At 37.1% G+C, this 16,868-nt stretch overlaps 1 protein-coding gene across 3 annotated transcripts in view; it reads left to right on the top strand.

The window, feature by feature from the left end:
* RNF13 (ring finger protein 13) overlaps window positions 1-16,868 on the top strand; it is a 136,351-nt gene that overhangs the window by 42,926 nt on the left and 76,557 nt on the right. For all 3 annotated transcript variants that reach the window (XM_019748856.3, XM_088794063.1, XM_074333758.2), the window contains 2 exons: window positions 3,204-3,329; window positions 8,822-8,902. In XM_019748856.3, coding sequence (XP_019604415.3) covers window positions 3,204-3,329; window positions 8,822-8,902 — 207 coding nt within the window. The remainder of the gene's footprint in view (window positions 1-3,203; window positions 3,330-8,821; window positions 8,903-16,868) is intronic.

Genomic DNA, 16,868 nt, shown 5'->3' with positions numbered 1-16,868 from the left:
AGGAACCACTTCTTGTAACAGTCCATGAGTAGCTTCCAGGTTGCCTCAAGGATCATGCTCGGGGGGAACAGAGATTGTTTTTGTTTTTGCTATAAGCTTTTATAGTTAACTTATAGTCTTTACAGTTTTAATGCATTTCACCAATTAGCAAGTCCTTTTTATAATAAGTAATGTTGCCTAGTAACATAGTTGACAGTCTATATTTATTTTTACCCACTAGTCTAAGTGCTAGGAGAAAGTATCAAGGACTTAAGCTTTTTAACCTTTCTCTCCAGAAGACTCCTTGAAGAAGGGAAGATTAACAACAATAACAACAACAAAACCTTTCGTGCTTTACACATTATTTGCGAATGTGTTAACATCCATGGGCCTCTTTCACAGAAACTGCATATATTTATACAGACATAAGATTTTGCATATGATTTCATCAGATTCTTAGTTTTCCCCTCAGTTTCCCTTTGAAGGTAGAGCGGAGTGTCTTTTGTTTCTAGATAACACGTGAATGAAGCTGTAGAGTGGGCCGAGGCAGGGTGCGTTCTTGGAAGCAGTGAGTGGATGGGAGCAAGGGTGCCTGTTAGATTACAGGGAAATAGAATTGTTTAGGTTGGATAGACTTGAAATGTGAAAATTTTCAACCGTTTTGCCTCTTCTCCAGCATTTACTTCTGTTGACTAACTGCTGTTCTTCCCCCTACATTCATCTCAAAGTTCTTTTCTTTCTTGACTTTTGTGAAATCAATGTCTTTTCTCTGCCTCCCCTTAAATTTAGATATTACTCAGAGTTTTCTCTAGCCCGCTTCTCTTTTTAATTTTAATTTTTATATTAAGTTCACTTTAGTTACCACTTATTTATTGATGATTCTTAAATCTCTCTATGCCTTGGGTACAATTCCTGAGTTTTATTTATCACTGCTATTTTTAGTTCAGCTTTAGAGTGTAGACTTCGGAGGCGGACTGCTGGGTTTGAATGCCGGGTTTGAATGCCTGTGTCGAATCCTCGTGGTAACTGTTATTCATTGTTTGACCTTGGGCCAGTTATTAATACTTAACAGTGCCTGTTTTCCCCATCTATGAAATGACACCTACCTAACAGGGCGTTGTTAGGATTAAATGAGTTTAACTCAATACCATGCTTAGAACAATGCCTGGCATTTAGTAAGTGATCAGTTGTGGTTATTATTATTCCTATTCTTAGAATCATTTGCCCTCTAAACTCTCTCTCCCTCCCTAATCCCCAAAGTTCGCTGGCAGTTCCAGAACATTACAGGGAAGTCATAGTTCTCACTCAGATTAAGTTTGTCAAACAGGTCAGTCGTCAACATACTGAATATTTATTTTTCCTAGCAAACGTTAGTAGCAATTATGCCTTATTTCGTAAGGATTGTATGTTTTTATGGTATAATTTTTGGCCAGAAATTGTCTAAATGGACCACCCCCAGGTTCAGTGATTCACTAGGATGATTTATGGGACTCAGAATATGGTTGTGCTCACGAATATGGACTTATTACAGTGAAAAGACACAAAGCACAATCAGCAAAGAGAAAAAGGCGCATGGGATAAAGTCCAGAGGAAACCAGGTGTAAACTTCTAAGCGTCCTTTCCCAGTGGAGTCACACAGGATATGCTTAATTCCTCAGCGTGAGTTAGGACAACACTTGAGAAAAGTCTACCAGGGAAGCTTATTAGAGATTCTGTGCTTGCGGTTTACACTGGGATTGTTCATGTAGGCACCTCTGCCTAGCGTGTCCCCAGATTTCAGACCCTCAGAAAGAAAGTCCACGTTCAACATAAACTGCATTGTTTGCAGCGTTTAGGCACAATGAGCTGTTCTTATCATGGAATGGTGGGGAGCCCTTCAGAAATCTAAGTTCCCAGATGCCCCCGAAAGGGCCAACCCTGCAGGGACACCTGTCTAAGGATAGCAGCCTTAGGCCTGCTCTGTTAGCTCTTTTCTGCAGAGGTATATTGTAAAATGTATTTTACCTAAGAAACCACTATCAACAAACATACGTTTTTCAAACAGGTTTATTGAGATACAATTCACACACCATAAAATTTTGCATTTAAAGTGAACAGTGCAGTGATTTTTAATAGGCTTGTAGACTTGTGCAACCACCACCACAGTCTGATTTTAGAATATTTTTATCACCCTGGAACAAACCCCACGTTCATGAACAGTCATTCCCCCTCCCTTAATTCTTACCCCCTGCCCCAGGCAACCACTCATCTACTTCCTGTCTCTGGAACAAATCTATTTATTCAACATGTTTTCACCTTTATTTCATCTCTGATATTAATGGGTTTGGAAGATGGTAGTTCAGTAACTGTTCAGAGGTATTTCTCTTTCGGTGCATGTCAAAGAGTCCGAGTTTGAGTCTGAATGTCGTCTCCACACCTAGAGCTTACCAGCAGTTATCACCGTCACAACTGGTGTTATATGAGTCAGTGGCATTTAATGAGATAATTCTCTATAAAGGCCCTTGTCTTTGCAGACTTTGGTCTCACCTTTTAAAAAGTATGTTCTATAGTTAGTTGACGCTTACCAATGAGAATTTTGATACTTACTTGGTTAACATTTAGTCCTTTCATCTTTTTGCTGTAAGATAGGGACTCATGCAGAGAATTGGATGAGCCTGGGAGAAGTAGCTGCACTATTGCCATTGGTATGTAGATAGGGAAAGAGGGATATATTGTCAGGAGGGAAAGGCAAAAGTATTGCTTTATAGTAAGTGGCTATTATTATTTTTTTACATTCTCTAATATGGGTACAATATGCAAGAATAAATAAGTACATTTACATGTAAATTTCTAAATTATATTTGAAGAATTATAAAAGTTCTTTAAAGTTAAAAAAAATTTAAAGCAAAGATGCTTGTGAGTCTTTAAATCATTATTTTGATTGAAATCTAGTTTCTCCGGTAACTGAATTAGTAGACAAGGGATACTGTAAACAGAGAACTGTGGGAGGATGTTTGTGGTTAAAACACAGAACTTGGTCCCCTGTGTTACATAGATATTGATTAACCTTGGGTGTTTACCCAAATGTTCAAGTCTCTGTAAGTTCTTATGCTTTTGAAATAGGTTTCATTTTAGTGTTATCACATGTTTATAGCTATTTTTGGACATCAGGAACTAATGTATCAAATGACTTGCTATCAGGGACAAAGCACCACAGCTGACTTACCCATCTGCCTGCCTCCCAGGTGACCCGCGCCATGCTGCTCTCCATAGGGATGCTTATGCTGTCGGCAACACAGGTCTACACCATCCTCACCGTCCAGCTCTTCGCCTTCCTAAACCTGCTGCCCGTAGAAGCGGACATTTTAGCAGTAAGTACAGTAAAATGTATTCCTATCTAAAAAGATCCTTAAAGAAAACCTTTAAGAAGTCCTCAGTGATGGGCTCTTACAGGATGTTTCCCTACAAACATAGGCACACACACATAGTTGTTACTTGAAAGTGAGGGGACCTTACTCATCTTTTTATTGCTTAATATCGGAGATTAGATCTAATGTACAGTAAGTGCCTGATAAATGTTGTTGCTTTTGAGAGTGTGCGTACACTGGCGAGTGCTCATGCACACACTTGGAGCTGCGTGCTGTGCATTTGTGTAGGATCTTACTGATTTCCTTGCTGATTAGTGTATCTATAATGACTTTGATAATGATATTTTAAAAATACACAAGATGTCCATAGAAACTTTCAGCCTAAGATTAACGTGAATGGGTCAGAAGAGAAGCACAATGGTCTTATCTTTGATGGTGGCTAGAAAAGGTTTTAGAGACGATTGCTCTTCAGAACCTTAGGTGTCTGTCCTTTCTGGGCAACTGTCGTACTGTCCTCTAAACTGGGAAGTGTGTGTGTTTCCTAGTTCTCATTTCTGTGAAACTAGAAAGAGAATTAACTGTGTGTGGTATGTTATGTTCCTGTATGTACCTGTGCATATCCGTCCTCCAGATACTAGGCTAAGGATTTCTTGTTTTTACTGTCTGGGTACAAGTGATTTGCTTAATGACATTAGGTGAGAAGTAGAAGGGCCAGAATTGTTGCTGACCAAAGCTTGATGTGGTCTTCCGCTGTGTTTCTGCATTCTGTGGCACTTGTGGAACGGTCTAGAACATGAGAGAACCAGGCTGATTTTTATACCATAGCTTTTGAAGGCATAGCAGCTCTAATCCCTGAGATTTCTCACCCTCTGTCATACTCTTTAGTAGGGAACAGGTTGATTAGATTCTTTTCTACAGTCCTGAATCTGAGTTGGAATGGAAGTAGAACTAAGTCTGTTGCGATTCAAATCTCTCCTCTAAATGGGTCCCTAAAGTCCTTGGGATATTCTTGGGATGACTTTTAAAACCAGGTAGAAGATTTATGGACTGATGAAGGAGTGAAGCTCTTGTCTGCCTTTTCTCCTTTGATTTCTGCTGTTTTCTCCCTCCCTCTCTCCTTCCCTCTTCCTCTGTCGTTTCTAACATCTACGTACCTTGTCTTTCCTTATTTACCTGAAGGGGCTTGTTTTTCTGTGGTTCAGCTATGCGATGCATTAAATGCCTGTAAGTGGACTGCTCTGGGAACTTAGCCGCTGGAAGTGCCTCAGTTTCTTCATTTTATAAGCTGGAGTGTGGCAGTGATAATTAAATGGGGTAAACTGCTTGGAATCGTATCTGACACGTAGTCAGTGTTTTGTTATCTTTTTATCTTCATTATAGTTATCATTCTCCTCATCCTGCAGTCACTCCCTTGAGCACTGTAAGACACGGCCCAAGGTGTATTTTTTAAGAGACAAAACACAGTACTAGGTAGAGAAGAAAAATCAGTCCTTGCCATCAGTGTTCCCTGTGCTTTGGGCAGGTGAGTGGGCTGCACGTTGATGTTATCTAGTGAAGGAACCATCAGCAGGGGAGCTGCTCGTTCTGGTCTCTGTGCTGACGCTAGGACAGAGGCTGACAGGAAGCCGAGGTAGGGGAGGGGCTGAGTTGTGAAGGCCTGTGACTGGTCAGAAGGGGAACGACATGCTGGAGAGCTGGATGTGGTAACACAGTCATTCAAAGGAAGCAAGTCAAGAGGCAGAAAATCGTAGCTCTTCCTTTTCATTGAATAAGGGCATCCCCGAAATCTGAGTTGCAGTGATACAGATTTAAAAGTTGCTGTAAGATTGATTCTAGTTCCATTTTGGACAGGTATTAGGGTACTGCCTTTGAAAAGATAAAGTCAGTTTTAGTCCTGCTGTTTGTTTGCCAGATGATTTTATTTTTGGCAGTTGAATTCTGCCATTTGACTGTTACTTTCCTGGCAACAGTATTTGTCCAACCAGTTGGTGAGTTGTAAGAGGCTGTTGGAGATGCTACCGTAGTGTGTTTCCCTGAAAGTAAGACCGGTCTTATATTAAGTTTTGCTCCAAAAGACGCATTAGGGCTTCTGTTCAGGGGATGTCACCCTGAAAAATCTGCTAGCGCTTATTTTCCGGTGAGGTCTTATTTTCAGGGAAACACGGTAGGTGTTGCTAACTAGTCAGTAAGCCCCTAAGATCCTGAGGAAGGCAGGGCTGTGTAACTAAATGTTATGTGTCTGGCGCCTAGTGAGAGTTACACAGTAGGAATTCAGTACATGTTTGAACTGATTAATACAATAGCTTTTCATTGGAGATTTAGTTCCTTCATGTTTTAATAGCATTCATTCCTTGGTACTTTAGATTATTGTTGTTTCTGTTGGCAGTTCATTCTCTTTTCATCTCTTATCTCATCATTTCTCTTTTCCTTTGACCCAAAAGGAAGTGTGACATTATTAATTATGTAGGTTTATATCTAGAAACCTGGAGCTTTAGAATTGTCAGGGGCATTATGCTTTAGAAATAAGCAGATCAGTGTTGCATATTCTGAGGTCCATAAGCTACATGCTTAGCTTTGATCTGCGCCATGATGTTATTGAGAAGCAGTATCCATCTTTTCTTCCATCTTGTAGTTTCAGAGTCAAACAATCCAATTTTTGTTTACTCCCAGTCTGCCTGTTGATTCTGTTTTGGGGATTTGTCGGAGAGAAGTCTTCGTCTGGTAGGTGGTTGTGAGGGTCAGTGGGCAGAGTGGGAGCGAAGCACCCAGTGGGTGTGAATGGATTGGATTATGTAGCATGGTAGTTACGAGCTCTAGCAATGGAGTTAGACTCTGAGTTGCATTCGTAGCTGCATGACCTTGGGCTAATGACATTTCTTAAGTCTCACTTTACTTCCTCTGAGAGTGAGACTGTATGAGAGACAGTATAGGGTCATGGGGTTAGAGCCAGCGCTGGGCCCAGACTGCCTGGGGGGGGAGTCCTGCTGCCCTCAGACACTAGAGCAAGTTATTGTCAACATCGGTGGTCTCTCTAAAATCAAATGAGGATGATGATAATAGTGGCTGACTTTATAGGATTGCTGTAAGAATTAAATAAGAGAATACCTGCCAGGTATTTAGCGTGCTGTCATAAATGCCCAATAATTGTTACTTTTTAAGTTAAATTAAACCTTCTGTTAAGGCTGCTGTAAAAGAGGAGAATTGCTTAAGGAAAAGACTTTTTTTCAAACTAAGTGCCTTAAAGCTGTTAAGTAAGACGTAATCACTGAGGATGGGATTCCATAGCGGAGTAACTTTATTTTCTACTTCTAAAATTTTAATAGTGAGCATGCTTCAATTTCATGAGCAGTAGCCGCCCCCCCACCCTCCCCTCTCATACTAAAAAAATAAAGCACCTCTGTGCTAAAGATGTTTCCATTTCTCTTGTTCATGATGGGAACATTTTTTGTTTTAAACATTGTGGTTGTAAGAGGCAGTGTGAGACCATCCTTATTTTGCAAAGACAAAGCAATTTCAGAGTGGGTCTCACTCAGTAACAAAACTGATTCCAAGTCCTACAGTTCCAAATACTGTACTTTAAGCTAGATATTTTATTTCTGAAATTCTAGCCAAAAAAGTGTGAAACTCCTCAGTAATAGGAAATGATATAAGAGTAATTTAGTACAGTTGTACATTTTCCATTTCCAGATTTTAAAAGTACCTTTTAAAAAAGAGTACTGCCTGTGCACATTTGTGTTTTTGTTTGGTCTGTCTGTATCGATCTAGGTCAATTTATTTTATAGTAGTTTCTTTGGCCGTGGAGATGTTAAATGACTTTCTCAAGTTCAACACAAAGCTGATCATAATTGCATTAAATCAATTGAAAAAAAGGTGTTTTAATTAAGAGATTGAATGATACATATGATAATGGATATATAAAAGCACTTTGTAATCATAGAGTGCTCTGCAAATCTGAGTTAGTGTTACAGTAGGAAATTACCCAGATGCAGTGCTGGCCTCCAAGTATACTACCAGACTGATTATTCCAGAGGTAACAGAATGCATAGGTTCACTGGCTAAATTCAGATGGTTGAGTCACACAGTTTATTGCATTAATTACAAACATACAGTGAGAAACAGGTGAAAGACCGATATGTTAAGATGTTTGGGACAGGGTGCGAGTGGAATGCAAGAACCACGCTACTACCCAGGTCCTGGGTTACTGTTATTAGTTTGTTACTGTTATCAGTTTGTCCCATTTCTCTATGCTGCTTCGCTTTTCCTGTTGACAGTATGGTTACTAGGACCTTAGTTGAGGGTGAGCAAAGGGACTTGACAGATGGAAGATGTTTGGAGCCCCCGTTTGTCTGCTTTATTGGAAAGGTGTGAGGTATTTACATCTGAACACAGCGGTAACTTTCTGTTCTGCACAGCTGTTTATCTGAATGTCTTTGGCAAATGACACATGAGGCTCTAGTGGGGATCATCACCAAGAAGGGTTGGATTTAGGATGACATAGCTGTCAGTCTGGATGTGAGACCTATTCCGTGCTCTGTGAATATTTAAGATTTGCTTGATCCTTACATCCTTTGCTATTTATACAATGGTAACTCCTGGCTTTGTTCCATCCTTTTTATCTATATTCAAAACAAATGTGTTCTATTTTTTGCCTGTAGTTTATGGCAACTATCTTACCTTCTAACACATCATACCAATTTTGCCTGTTTCAGAAGTTATTTGTTTACTATCTTTGCTTAGTTTCATCTATATTTGTTTCTCTTATTTTCTATATAGCAGATTGAACATTCTTAAACAATACAGCAAGACCATTTCACAATTATTACTGTTATCTTCTGAAAGCACAGAGAATGCTTGTTTTGTTCTGTTTAGGTAGAGGACTGATAAATATTGTAGCGTAAGAAGGGGAAAGTTGTTAAAATAATTCAAATGCCTTCAGCTCTCTATATGTATGTGTTTCATTTAATTTAGTCATGTCATTGTTCAGCCCTAGATAAAAATGTTCAGATTATTTAAAAAATGACAATGCTTTAAAAGTATGATTTGATTCTCTTTCTTGCTCTGGGGAAGAGGGCGTTTTTCATAGCTACAGCCAGAAATCCTGTAAATCTCGTCTATTAAATCAGACCGTTATGATATAGAGAAAATAAAAGGGAATTCTTGCTGGGAAATAATCTGTCTAGAAAATTCCTTGCTAGGGACTTAATTGTGGGAAAAACTGAGAAAACGGTAGATGGTTTAGTGTTACAGAATTATTGCTGCTGTTTAACGATTATTGTATGAAATCAGAATCCAATGTAAGTAGTTCTATATGTAGTGAATTGTATATTCCTTGCTATTTTAGTGGATGTGCATTTACAAAATTGATGTCATTGTGATAGCTGTGATAGTAAATTAGAATTGTGGAAATGACAACTCAAATAATTTAATAAACTTTTTGTTTTTAATGGTATATGTAAATTGGTTGTAACTTGATTGTTTTTTAATTTTGTATTTAGTATAATTTTGAAAATGCATCTCAGACATTTGATGATCTTCCAGCAAGATTTGGTTATAGACTTCCAGCTGAAGGTTTAAAGGTAAGAAAATAGTAATATATGATAAAGGCACAAGATGTTTAGTATTAAGGTAATTTTATTGCTCTTTGTTTAAAAAATGAAAATATTTCTTCCTATTTCTTATCATAAAACCCATACATATTCATTTGTAAAGGGTTCAGACTATTCAAAAGAAGAAAGAAAATCACCTATGATTGTATTATTCTGGACTAGCCTCTGTTAACATTTCGGTATATATAATACTTCAGATCTGTTTTCTAGGATATGTGTCATGTGTGTTTATAGATATGTGTGCATATACATATTTATGTAAATTTTTGTATATGTAATGAATCTATATTTAACACTAATGGAAACATACCACTTTGATTACCTACCTTTTTCACTTAATTGTATATCTAGAAAATCTTTTCATGCTAATAGAGAAGGAGGTACATTTTTATTTGCAATGGCTGCATGATTTTGCAATATCATAAAATACTGTGGATTTTTAAACATTGGTTTGTTTAATTTTTCATAGCAGATATTTAGGTTGTCCAGTTTTTGCTATTACACATGGTGCTACAATGAATGTCTTCATCCTGGCGTATTTGTCTGTTTGCATAAGATACATTTGCAAGTATAGAATTGCTTTGTTTATGGACCGCATGTTTAAAATGTGGTGTATTATATTAAATGATTTATGGTTGATGAATCAACCTTGCATTTATGGGATAAGTCCCACTTGATAAGGTATGTAATCCTTTTTATATGTTGCTGGATTCAATTTGCTAGTATTTGTTTTGAAGATTTTTACTTCTATATTCATAAAGGATACTGGTCTGTAGTTTTCTTGCACGGTCTTTGTCTAGTTTTGATATTGTGGTAATGCTGGCCTGATAGAATGAATGGGGAAGTGTTCCCTCTTCTTCTATTTCTTGGTATGATTTTGTAGAACATGTGTGTTAAATGTTTCCTGAAATATACCAGTGAAGCATTGGGGCCTGGCCATTCTTTGTGATAGTTTGTTGATTATTAGTCCAAACTCTTTAGTTGTTATAAGTCTATTTAGATTTTCTGTTTCTTCTGGCATCAGTTTCAGCATTTTCTTTTTCTAGAAATTTGTCCATGTCATCCTGATTACCCAGTTTGTTGGCAAACATTTGTTCATAATACTCCCTTATAATTATTTTTATTTCTGTAAGGATGCTAGTCATCATGTTCCCCCTTCTTGCATTGCTGATTTTATTAATTTGAGTCTTATTTTTTGCTTGGTCAATCCAGCTAAAGATTTGTCAATTTTGTTTTTTTGTTTCAAAGAGCCAACTTTGGTTTTGTTGATTTTCTTCATTTTTCTGTTTTATTAATTTCCACTCTAGTCTTTGTTATTTTCTTCCTTCTACTTGCTTTAGATTTAGTTTGTTCTTCTTTTTCAAGTGTTTTAAAGTGGAAGCTCAGGTTGTTGAATTGACTTTTTTCTTCTTTTTTAATATAGGTATTTATAAGTATACATTTCTCTCTAAGCATTGCTTTAGCTGCATGCCATTAGTTTTAGCATGTGTTTCTGTTTTTATTCATTTTAAAGTATTTTGTAATTTCCCTTGTGAGTTCTTTGATTCATTGGTTATTTAAGAATGTGTTGTTTAATTTCCACATATTTGTGAGTTTCCCCAAATCTTTGTTATTGGTTTCTAAGTTTACTCCATTGTGGTCATAGAACATACTTTGAATAATTCAATACTTTTAAACTTACTGAGTGTTGTTTTATGGTCTCATGTATGGCCTATTGTGGAGAATGTTCCATGTACACTTGAGAACAATATATACTCTGATGTTGGTGAGTGGTTCTATAGATGTCTGTTAGGTCTAGTTGGCTTATAGTGTTGCTCAGGTCTTCTCTTGTTGATCTTCTGACAAGTGCTATCCATTATTGAGGGTAAAGTACTGAGGTCTCCAACTGTTATTGTTGAATTGTCTGTTTTCACTTTCAATTCTATCAGTTTTTTATTTCATGTAATATGGAACTCTGTTGTTTGGTACATAATTGTTTATAGTAGTTATATCTTTCTGATGAATTGACCCTTTGCACATTACAAAATGTTCCTATTTATCTCTTTTTATTTGTTTTAAAGTCTATTATGTTTGATAATAGTATAGCCACTCCAGCTTTCTTACGGTGGCTGTTCTCATATCTTTTCATCCTTATACTTGCATACTATTTGTATTTCTATCTATTAATATATATGTTTCCTGTAGACAGTATAGAGTTAGATCTTCATTTTTAAAATCCATTTTGATAATCTCTGCGTTTTGATTGAATTGTTTAATCCATTCTCATTAACATTATTATTGACATTGTTGGATTTACATTTGCCATTTTACTTTATGTGTTTCATGTCTATTTTGTTCCTCTTTTACTGCTTTCTTTTGCATTAAGAGAATATTTTCTAGTGTATCATTTTAATTCATTATTGGTTTTTTTCCACTAGATTTTTTTGCATTCTTAGTGGTTGCTAGGGCTTTCCATATGTATCTTTAATTGTCAGAATCTACTTCAGATGTTTCTAGTTCAATTCCAGTAAATATAGAAAAAAATACAGAAACATTATTTCTATATAGCTATATTTTTCTTCCTCCTTTATATTGTTTTTATATATATTGCATCTATATATTTTATAAACCCAATGGTACATTGTTTTAATTATTACTTTATATAATTTTATATTAACGAATCTGAGAGAAGAAAGGATAATTATATATTGTTATGTTGTTATATTAATCTTTTTGTTTATCATTTCTGGTTCTCTTCATTTGTCCCTATGAATTTGAGTTACCAACTGCTGCATTTCCTTACTTTAATACAGATCTTTGATACATGCTAATTGGAAGCTTGACTTTCCGGCAGCAACTGGAAAGGTCAAGACATTATATATATAGAGAGAGAGAGAAACTGGGATTTGGGTGTTTTGGTTACTCCCTCTGTGCTGAACCAGAGGGAACAGCCACTGGAAGTGCTCATGTTCCCAAGTAGAATCATTTCTTTGTTTAGGTGATTTGGGAGCCAGTTTTGCTTACACCCTCTGTGTTGAGCCCTGGGGGGTAATAGCTGGGGTGAGTGCTCCCACACCCGTTACAAACTGCTTCTTTGTTTAAGATGGTCCAGTGGGACTCATGAATGCTGAGCCCCATTGGCTGTCAGAACGAGGTATTCGGCCTGTCCTCCGTAGGACAGCCATAACACATTTGGGGTGCTAGACATATGGACACACTCCTTTAATGGCTAAACTGGAAGCTTGCTTTTACTGTATAGCAAGCAGAGAGAGAACTGAAGTGCCCACCAGCTCTTTGGCTTCAGTCGTAATCAAAGTCAGCACCTAGATACGTGCTGATTTAGAAGTTGGACCCTCAGACAGTAGCTTGTTTGTCAAGTCTAAAGTCAAAATCCCTTCCAGGAAAAGACTGGGAGATTGGTGTTCTGCCAGCTCCCTCTGTACTGAATCCTGGGTGATAGCTGTGGGTGGTGCTCTCGTGTCTGATAAGAACTGGTTCTTTGTCTGCTGTCATCCTGTGGGACTCATGACGCAAGCCCTGTTGGCTTTCAGAGCTAGGTGATTTGGGGGGCTAGCCCTTGGGTAGGAGCCTTAAAAGTTGGAGTGCGAGATGTGTGGCTCCAAACCTTTGCTTCTCAGGGAGAAGCTGGGAGTTAGGGGTTCCCTCTTGATTGTATGGAGTTGAACTGGGGTAGAATTTGTGGCCTTTTCTACCTTTTACGATGTCAGTATTTTCTCAGTTGCTCTATGTGTAGAAGTCACTCAACGAGTTTCTGGATTTCTCTCAGAGCGAATTGCTCCACCTGTACCTGTATATTCTCTGTGTTCATGAGAAGAGGGAACTTCAGGGGCCTACTTTATCAACGTCTTGGTCCGAAGTCCATATTCATATTGTTGTGTGACCATCCACTATCCATCTGCAGAACTTTTCAATTTTCTCAAGCTGAAACTTTGTACTAAACAATAAGCCCCTACTTAACCTTCCTGCCCATTGACAACCACCATTCTACTTTCTGTCTCTATGCCTGTGATTACTTTAAGTATCTCATGTAAGTGGAGTCATAGTCCTTTTGTGTTTGGTTTGTTTCAGTTCACATATCTTCAGGGTTCATTCATGTTGTAACATATATCAAATTTCTTTGCTTTTAAGGCTGATATTCTATTGTACGTATGCACCACATTTTGTTTATCCACTCATTGTGGATGGATACTTCAGTTGCTTCCACCTTTTGGCTATTGGGAATAATGCTGCTGTGAACAATGTGTACGAATAGCTCTCCAAGTTCTTGCTTTCACTTCTTTTGAGTATTTGACCAGAAATATAATTACTAGACCATGTGATAATTCTATATTTAATTTTTTGAGGCATCATTGTACTGATTTTCCACAATGGCTACTCTATTTTAAGTTCCCACCAGCAATGCACAGAGTTCCAGTTACTTCACATTCTTGCTCATTCATTATTTTCTGTTTGATTGTAGTCATTCTAATGGCTATGAGGTGATATCTCGTTGTGGTGTTGATTTGCATTTCCCTAATGATTAGTGATGCTGAGCATCTTTTCATGTGCATATTGGCCATTGTTTATCTTTTTTGGAGAAATGATTATGCAAGTACTGTGTGCATTTTTAAATCAGGTTGCTTGTTTTGTGGTTGTTGAGTTGTAGGAGCTCTTTGTATATTCCAGATAACAATTTATGACCAGATGTATGATTGAAAAATATTTTCCCCCTCTCCATGGATTGCCTTTGGTGATCTTTTGTACTTGGATGCACAGAAGTTTTTAATTTTGATGAAATACAACTTCCCTATTTTTCTTCCGTTGCGTTTGCTTTTAATGTCATATCCAAGAAATCATTGCCAAATCCAATGTCATGAAGCTCCCCCCTATGTTTTGGTCTAAGTTTTATATATTAGCTCTTTTGTTTAGGTCTTTGATCCATTTTGAGGTAATTTTTTTTATGTGGTGTAAGATAAGGATCAACTTCATTCTTTTGTGAGTGGGTATCCAGTTTTCCCAGTACCATTTGTTGAAAGGACTGTCCTTCCCTGTTGAATGATCTTGGAGTCCTTGTCAAAATCATTTGACTATGTGTTTCAGTGTTTCTTTCTGGGCTCTGTTCCACTGGTATTTATGTATCCGTCTTTATGCCAGCGCTATATTGTTTTGATTACTGTACCTTTTTAGTAATTTTTGAAATCAGGATGTATGAGACTTCTGAGTTTGTTCTTTATTAATTATTGTTTTGACTATTTGGGGTCTTTTGAGATTCCATGTAAGTTTTAAGATGGAGTTTTGTATTTCCGCAAAACACTTTGTTAGCCTTTTGATCGAGATTGCATTGAATCTATAGATTGCTTTGGCCAGTACCGACATCTTAGTAATATTAAGTTTGTCAACCCATGAACATGGGATGGCTATCCATTTATTTGTGTGCAAAAAGATAATTTTACCTCTGCCTTTGTAATTTAGATGCCTTTTATTTCTTCTTGTTACCTACTTGCTCTGGCTAGGATTTCCAGTACTATGATGAATAGAAGTAGCAGTTGTCTTGTTCCTTATGTTGGAAGAAAAGCTTTCAGTCTTTCATTACAAAGTATGATAGTAGATGTGGGTTTTTTTATATATGGTCTTTATTATGGTGAGTTAGTTTCTTTCTGGGTTTTCTGTTTTTGTTTTTGTGTTTCTTTTAGTTTGTTGGGAGTTTTTATCATTAAATAGTGTTGAATTTTGTCAAATTCTTTCTGTATATGAATCGAGATGATTATGTATTTTTTCCCACTATACTCTGTTAATGTGGTGTATTACATTGATTAACTTTCATCTTTTGAACCATCCTTGCATTCTAGAAATAAGTCCCGTTTGGTTGTGGTGTATAATTTGCTTTTGAAGGTTTGCTAGTAGGTTTTTTTTTGGGGGGAGGGGGAGGTTTAATATTTATAAGGGATATCAGTATGTAGTTTTCCTCTCTTGTGGTGTCTTGTGGTATCAGGGTAATGCTGCCGTCACACAATGTGTCAGGAAGTGTTTCTTTCTCTTCAATTCTTTGGAAGAGTTTGGGAAAGATTAGTGTTAATTCTTCTTTAAATGTTTGGTAGGCTTCACCAGTAAAACTGCCTAGTCCTAGGTTTTTCTTGGGAGGTTTTTGATTATTGATTCAATCTCCTTACTAGTTATAGGTCATCAAATTTTTTTATTTCTTCATGACTCAGTCTTGGTAGTTTGTGTGTTTCCAGTTATTTTTCCATTTCACCTAGGTTATCTAGTTTTTACTCTGTTAGTGTTTATAGTATACTCTTGTAAATCGTTTTTATTTCTGTAAAATAGGTAATAATGTTACCTCTTTGTGATTTTAGTTATCTGAGTTCTCTTAGTCAACCAAGCTAATAGTTTGTCAATTTTGTTGATCTTTTTGAAGAATCCACTCTAGTTTTAATTCATTTTCTCTATTTTTTCTAATTGCTATTTTACTTACCTCTGCTCTAATAATTATTACTTTGAGTTTAGTTTGTTGTTCTTATTCTTGTTCCTTAAAGTGTAAAGGTTGTTGATTTGCAGTAGTTCTTCTTTTCCAATGTGAGTATTCACAGCTGTGAATTTCTTTCTTGCCCCTGCTTTTGCTGTGTCCCCAGTTTTGGTACATGGTCTTCACTTACATTTGTCTCAAGACATTTCCCGATTTCCCTTTCTGTTTCTTCATTGCTTTTTAAAGGTCCTTGCTTAGGTTTGAACTTTCCCTCACTCTGTTTCAAATAAAGTCAGTTCTTTAGGAAGCGCTTTGGAGGTCTTTGTTCTTATGCACTGCCTCTCCCGGAGGACAAACTTTCTGAGCCATTTCTCTGGAATTGTCTTCATCCAAAATGCATCACCCTCACTCGTTTTCTTTCTAATCTAGGAAACTGCCTGTGCACTTAATGTTTTCTGTGTTTGTTTTTTCATTATTAATAGCTGTCTTCTGGATGATTGCCCTAGCATAAAAATATGTTTTCATTTTTCTGTGACACCTGCTTTGTGTGCAGTGTGCTGATTGGGGGTGGTCACTGCCAGTGTTCTGTGTTTGCCTCTCCCAGCAGGACTCCTCTGCCCTGCAAGTGAGCTCGGGTCAGGGTGATCTGGGCCCCAGTGTCTGTGGCCTTGGGTACTTTGCTACATTTATTAGCCTTTGCAGTTTGGAACTGGGGAGGATGGGAAGGGGTGGTGTCCTTTCTTTCCTACTGAGATGCCGTGTTTACCTGAAAATAAGACCTAGTCGGACCATCAGCTCTAATGTGTCTTTTGGAGCAAAAATTAATATAAGACCCTGTATTATATTATACCCAGTCTAATATTGTATTATATTATATTATCATATTACATTATATTATATTAATTATTATATTAATTATTGTATTATATTATATTAATTATTATATTATACCTGGTCTTAAAATAAGACCAGGTCTTACATTAATTTTTGCTTCAAAAGACACCTTAGAGCTGATGGTCCGGCTAGGTCTTATCTTCAGGGAAACACAGTACCATGTTCCTTACCTGGGAGCTGAGGAGAGAAGGAACCCTGTCACCTTTGCCGCTACGGTCCAGAGTGGAGCTTCCATCTTACTGAGCTAATGGGGTCGGGGCATGGGTTGCGGCTCCAGTGTTACAAACTTTTGATTTTCTCACCTCAGTTCTCCTTGAGCATAAATTTCTCATCAACCTAATGACTATCATTCTTGGTTTAACCTTGCAGTTGTTTCAAATGAATAAATTTTCCTAGTCCTTTGAAATAATCTCCTTAATAATAAGGATATTCTTCCCTATCCTCTTTCATAAAGGTCCTGTTTCAATATTAAGAGGATTTCTAACTTGAGACTTCTTTATATGATTTAGCTTATAAAATTTGAGTGATTACCAACTATATCAAATCCTGGGGAAGTAGCGCATTCAAAATGATCACAACATTCTGGGAGTATTTCTT

The sequence above is a fragment of the Rhinolophus sinicus genome, chromosome 17 (assembly GCF_057876585.1).
Source record: "Rhinolophus sinicus isolate RSI-liver-muscle chromosome 17, RSI-T2T, whole genome shotgun sequence".
NCBI lineage: Eukaryota > Metazoa > Chordata > Mammalia > Chiroptera > Rhinolophidae > Rhinolophus > Rhinolophus sinicus.
The sequence above is the reverse complement of the archived record's forward strand: the minus strand, read 5'-3'. Positions and strand labels throughout refer to the sequence as shown.